This window comes from Psittacula echo (genome assembly GCF_963264785.1).
Source record: "Psittacula echo genome assembly, chromosome: 7".
Taxonomy (NCBI): domain Eukaryota; kingdom Metazoa; phylum Chordata; class Aves; order Psittaciformes; family Psittacidae; genus Psittacula; species Psittacula echo.
This window is the reverse complement of record NC_137740.1, coordinates 55,309,743-55,316,505: the sequence shown is the minus strand read 5'-3', so window position 1 is coordinate 55,316,505 and position 6,763 is coordinate 55,309,743. Positions and strand designations below refer to the sequence as shown.

General features: G+C 40.4%; 1 protein-coding gene across 1 annotated transcript in view; it reads right to left on the bottom strand.

Annotated features, from left to right (window-relative positions):
* ASPM (assembly factor for spindle microtubules) overlaps positions 1-6,763 on the bottom strand; it is a gene marked incomplete at both ends in the record, with an annotated part of 31,416 nt that continues 24,653 nt past the window's right edge. The window contains 6 exons of the mRNA XM_080623448.1: positions 1-106; positions 186-364; positions 1,120-1,296; positions 2,378-2,532; positions 3,057-3,249; positions 3,685-3,876. Coding sequence (XP_080479574.1) covers positions 1-106; positions 186-364; positions 1,120-1,296; positions 2,378-2,532; positions 3,057-3,249; positions 3,685-3,876 — 1,002 coding nt within the window. The remainder of the gene's footprint in view (positions 107-185; positions 365-1,119; positions 1,297-2,377; positions 2,533-3,056; positions 3,250-3,684; positions 3,877-6,763) is intronic.

Sequence of the window (6,763 nt, the reverse complement as noted above, 5' to 3'; positions counted from 1 at the left end):
TCAGTAGTGGGCAATACCAAGTGTATCCATCACCATCAGAATTGCCTGCAGAGGATCCACAATTTCTTGCATATTATCTTTCCTCAAAACCCAGTCTGGTTTAATTCTGTGAAAATATTAATGGCAGACCATTAAAATATTATACTGCCACAGCAAAACTAGCAGGCTAATTTTCAAGCATTTACCTTGAAACTGTTTTTATTCTTAGAGGAGTTACTGGAACACACACAGAGGAACTTTTGCTGAAAAGAGTATTTGTTTTCTGCTTCACAAGTATTCTCTCTTCATCCATTTTGTGTTTACGAGCTGTAAGTTTATATAAGCTTTGAATACAAGCAACAGTTCTTGGTATGCTTCGTATTTCCTGAGAAAATATGAAAACAGCAACACTATTAATACTACAAGTTCAAAAGCAATATGCCTTCAGTGATCGGTATAGAGAGTCAAATTAGAGTTTACATCCGTCTTCATAGCAATGAAAGAATAACACAATGAATGAAAGTGACAGGATAATGTAAGTACTTATGTTTGATAGATAAACAACTAGTGAATGTATAGTGTAGAACCTAGACTACCCCAGTAAAGCTATTAGGTGTTATAGCAATAGGAATGAACGAAGGAAATTTCTTTCAGAAATAGGCTATGTCTGTTACAATAAAGTATGTCAACACAAAGTCATGGACAATTATATTGTCAGTTGTTACCAATAATAAAGTCCTTAACTTTATCTGAAAAGCAACAGTAAGCTTTTAGAAATTGAAAAAAAAGTTAAATGGCAACTAAACTATATCTAATGCTAAGCAATTGAAAGAAAGTCATCAAAACTCGGCAGAAATAGGAATCGCAATATCATCCTCTTGCAAGGATTGCAGGATCAGAACCTCAATGTCTTATTGACTAGCTCTGAGTGACAAAGGCATACACAGCACAAAATAGTGAGTGTTTTTATCATCTTGGAATTTTATTTTTTTTTTAATCAGAGTTTAGTCATAATTAATATTACAGCCATAATAGGTTTGGGAGAGAGGGAGAGAAAACAAGAATAAATAAACACCACCAAAACATGCAAGAAAAGCATGTCAAAATCAAATTATTAAACCCAAAGCATTTATGTCTTACCAAAGCTCTTTTTGAGTCCTTTGAAAGGATGGCCAACAAACAACAGGTCTTTGTGAAAATGCTTCCTCCTTTCTCTGAAATTTTGTCCCCAGCTTTCCCTCTATACATTTGCAGTAGGTCTAGTAACGTATCTACAGCATTTTCTACTTCATAAACTGCATGGGTAGTTTTTTCGTGCTGTTATACAAGAAGGAGACAAGAGACGTTAGACAGGTCTTTAAAATATCTTTCAGTTTAGAGGAAATAGGAAAATCTATACACTCCTCATGTTGAAATTTGTAGCTGAGCCGGCATCCAATTAATAAAAATCAATTCTATATGGTACACCATCACAACAGGTTACAAAAAGCTACCATTTGTGCTACCCCATTTGTTTAGAAACCTGTAGAATCTGATTTTATGTTTAAAATAAAAGAATAAACCAGAATAAGTTTAGAGAAACTTAAAATTAAGTTTTGCCCAAATGTTATTTTTTTTCCTGAAATAAAAATAAAATAATTTGAATGCAAAATGCCTGTAGGGTGGATAAGATCAAAAACTATGTTTAGCAAATATTTTAAATTTCAAAGTAAAAAGCCTCCAGAACAATCAATACCTAGTCAGTAACTACAGTGGTACTACAGTACTGAAGCAGCTTTTAGTATTTATGCCACTAGGATGATCAGGGAACTGGAGCACCTCCCATATGAAGATAGGCTGAGAAAGTTGGGGCTGTTCAGCCTGGAGAAGAGAAGGCTGCGTGGAGACCTCATAGCAGCCTTCCAGTATCTGAAGGGGGCCTACAAGGATGCTGGGGATGGACTATTCATCAGGGACTGTAGTGACAGGACAAGGGGTAACGGGTTCAAACTTAAACAGGGGAAGTTTAGATATAAGGAAGAAGTTCTTTACTGTTAGGGTGGTGAAGCACTGGAATGGGTTGCCCAGGGCGGTTGTGAATGCTCCATCCCTGGCAGTGTTCAAGGCCAGGCTGGACACAGCCTTGGGTGACATGATTAAGTGGCAGGTGTCCCTACCCATGGCAGGGGGGTTGGAACTGGACGATCTTAAGGTCCTTTCCAATCCTAACTATTCTATGATTCTATTACAAATTAGATAATTGATTTCAAAATGACAGTTAAAATTCAGAAACTGGTTTATTAATTCAAAACAGTTACTTTTGTTTCTTCAAATTTGTTCAGAAATTTTCTGGGTAAGTAAATACTACGATAAAGTAGCCTACAGCTTATAAAGCTGCAAAATAAAACATTGAAGTTACCTTTGAAACATTAAGTAGAACCTGAACTGAGTATCTTATCACATCCATGCATGGAACACTCCGGTTGCAACTTCGGATCAGAACAAAAATGGTGAAGATTGCTCTGCTCTGGGCCATATTTTCACAACAGAGTGGTGACAGCCTGGTAGCCACCTCTGTGAGAATTAAAAGGAAAAAAAAATAATAAAATAAAAAATACAAACCAAAAGCCCCACGCCCTTGAAGCTCTAGGAGTTTAATTGCAAAGCAGGGTTTTCTGTTAAAGATAAGTACAAATGCAAAGAAGTAAACCCCCCACAATTATTGATTTAAACAAGTATCTCTGAATCAATAGTTCTACTATTCCAGACTAAAAATTAAGCAGACAAAACAATCCATGGAGAACACATATTGGTAATAATTTACTTATGTAAGGCATAGTATTATTAGGACTTCCAAGAAGTTAGAGCAATTTTATCAGATTTCCTTTATCTACATAACGATTTTAATATCTTGCTTAAATCAATAATCAAATTTTATCCTGAAAAAAACAACAAAATAATCCATTATACTACCTAACATGTTCCCATTTTACAATCACAGAGAAAGCCTAAATATCATAACGTACACTTCAAAGCTGAAAAATTCCAGTTTCTATCATCCTGGAAATCTATCAGTTACAGTAAAATGAAATACTGACCGAGATGCTTTAATGCTGCAAGAATGTAAGAGATATGTTTGTATTTTAGAAGGTATTCAATAGCAGTTGCTGTTCTGTTGCTCAATTTGTTTTCTTCTCTGCTATTTTCATTAGCTTTTTCTAAACTACGTCTTATAGCTTTAGTTTTGGCTGTGTCATTACTCTTTCTCCAAGCATATCCTCTCCACAATGCCTACAGAAAAGGAATTTCACAAAGAGAAAAAAGTTGTGAACAACAGACAATAGAACAGAACTTCCATTATCATTCCAACTCAATTTTACACAAGTCTGTACAAGTATTTAATTACCTTGGTTATTAATTTTTAAGTAAATATCATTCAATTTTAAATCCTCTAAATACTGGATATTCAAGACAATAAAGTCCAAAACAAACATGCGTATACATCCCACATGCATTCCCACAGAAGTCACCTCAACCAGTATCTGCTTAATATTACTCATTTGTTTCCATTTAGCTTTAATGTCTAAACTGAAGTTCACTTGGCTTGCAATTGAACTGATAAACTGACAAAAATAAACATCCTTCCTCTCCCCAAAAACCTATGAGAGAAAAATGAAAAGAAAAAAAACTCCAAAACTTTGCTATCTTCTCACAAGTGGTATTTACCTGAAATTTAATTATTCCAACTGCAAATTTTCTCCTCCGTCTGCAGGCCAGGAATCTTCGTACATTTCGCTGGATTGTAGTTGCTGCATCATTTCTGCAATTTAGCCAGCCTCGTATCACACGCTGTAATTGAATGATTCTTTGATAATCTCTTCGAAATCTCTTTTGCTGCATTTTTGCTCGGAACCATCTCTGTTTAAAATTAAAAGTATCTTTCTATTTATTTATTTAGACTTTTCCCATCGTAAACAAGCATTGATAAAACCTGAAGAACTATTTTAACATGAATCTTGACAGATACAGGCACTATAAACATTGCTAGCATTCATATAAATCACCATGACTCTTGGTTGGCCTTGCAGTAGCTGAAATGCAAGACTGCAAAATGAAATCTTAACTAAGAACAGTTAGTGAAGCATTCCATATAGAATAGAACATTTTCAGTTGTGACGGATCTACAATAATAATCTAGTTTGACTGCTTCAGGGCTTACCAAAAGTTAAAGCATGTTATTAAGGGGATTGTCCAAGTGCCTCAAACACTGACAGTCTTGGGGCATCAACCACATCTCTAGGAAGCCTGCTCCAGTGTTTGACCACCCTCTCAGTAAAGAGATCCTTCCTAAAGTCCAGTTCAAACCTTCCCTGGTGCAGCCTTGAACCAGTCTCATGTGTCTTATCACTGGATACCAGGGAGTAGAGATTAGAACTTCCTTTTTCACTTCCCCTCCTTATGAAGCTGTAGAGAGCAAATGAGGTCACCCCTCAGCCTCCTTTTCTTCAAGCTAGATAGGGCTTGATAAGGATAAAGACAGATAAGGACAGAAGTCCTTAGCTGCAATTCACAGGACATTTCTTCTAGCCCTTTCATCAGCGCTAGAATTGTTGCCTTCCTCTGGACACATTCAAGGACCAGAACATCATTCTTAAAATACAGCGCCCAGAACTGTACATGGCACTCAAGGTGACCCCACACCAATGCTGAATATAGCGGGATGATCACCTCTTTTGACAAGCTGGTTATACGGTGTTTAATGCATACCAGGATGATGTTTGCCCTCTTGGCTGCCAGAGCACACTACTGACTCACAGTATCACAGTATCACAGTATGTTAGAGATTGGAAGGGACCTCAAGAGATCATCTAGTCCAATCCCCCTGCCAGAGCAGGAACACCTAGATAAGGTTACACAGGAATGTGTCCAGGCGGGTTTTGAATGTCTCCAAAGAAGGAGACTCCACAACCTCCCTGGGCAGCCTGTTCCAGTGTTCTGTCACCCTCACTGAGAAGAAGTTTCTTCTCAAGTTTAAGTGGAACCTCTTGTGTTCCAGTTTATACCCATTACCCCTTGTCTTATCATAGTTTGCCATTGAGAAGAGCCTGGCTCCATCCTCATGACACTCCCCCTTTATATATTTATATACACTAATAAGGTCCCCCCGCAGTCTCCTCTTCTCCAAACTATAGAGACCCAGCTCCCTCAGCCTTTCCTCATAAGGGAGATGCTCCACTCCCTTAATCATCTTTGTCGCCCTGCGCTGGACTCTCTCCAGCAGGTCCCTGTCCTTCTTGAACTGAGGGGCCCAGAACTGGACACAATATTCCAGATGCGGTCTCACCAGGGCCGAGTAGAGGGGAAGGAGGACCTCTCTCGACCTACTGACCACCCCCCTTCTAATACACCCCAGGATGCCATTGGCCTTCCTGGCCACAAGGGCACAGTGTTGGCTCATGGTCATCCTGCTGTCCACTAGGACGCCCAGGTCCCTCTCCCCTACACTACTCTCTAACAGGTCGTTCCCCAACCTATACTGGAACCTGGGGTTGTTCCTGCCCAGATGCAGGACTCTACACTTTCCCTTGTTATATTTCATCAAGTTTCTCCCTGCCCAACTCTCCAGCCTGTCCAGGTCCCGCTGGATGGCAGCACAGCCTTCTGGCGTGTCAGCCACTCCTCCCAGCTTAGTGTCATCAGCAAACTTGCTGACAGTACACTCAATTCCCTCATCTAAATCATTGATGAATATATTAAATAATACTGGTCCCAATACTGACCCTTGAGGCACTCCACTAGATACAGGCCTCCAACTGGACTCCGCCCCATAGACTACAACTCTCTGGCTTCTGTCCTTCAGCCAGTTCGCAGTCCATCTCACTACCTGATCATCCAGGCCACACTTCCTCAATTTAGCTATGAGGATGCTGTGGGAGACTGTGTCAAATGCTTTGCTGAAGTCAAGGTAGACCACATCCACCGCTCTGCCATCATCCATCCACAATGTTATTTCCTCATAAAAGGCTAGGAGGTTGGTCAAGCATGACTTCCCCTTGGTAAAGCCATGTTGACTGCCCTTCATAACCCTCTTATCCTTGACATGCCTTAAGATGGCATCAAGGATAAGGTGTTCCATCACTTTCCCAGGGATGGAGGTGAGGCTGACCGGTCTATAGTTACCCGGGTCCTCCTTCTTGCCTTTTTTGAAGACTGGAGTGACATTTGCTTTCCTCCAGTCCTCAGGCACCTCTCCCGTTTCCCAAGACTTGGTAAAGATGATGGAGAGTGGTCTAGCAATGACTTCCGCCAGTTCCCTCAACACCCGCGGGTGCATCCCATCTGGACCCATGGATTTATGGATGTCCAGATTGCTCAACTGGTCCCTAACCCATTCCTCATGGACTAAGGCAAACCGCTCCAGTGACCTGACTTCATCTGAGGTCTCAGGAGTACAGGGTTCTTCAGGACTGCCTCCGGCAGAGTAGACTGACACAAAGAAGGCATTCAATAACTCTGCCATCTCTGTATCTTCTGTCACCAGGGCACCCATCCCATTCACCAGTGGGCCAACCTTGCCTCTGGTATTAGTTTTATCAGCTATGTATTTGAAAAAGCTCTTTCTGTTGTCCTTGACCCCTCTGGCCAGACTCATATTGAGCCTGGTGATGACCAGCACCCCTAGATCCCTTCCTACAGGGCTGCTTTCCAGGCACTCATCTCCCAGTTTATACTTGTGTCTGGCATTACTCTGTCCTAGAATTTTTCTTTCTCTTGGGTGCCTTTTAAGGAGAACTACAACTCCACT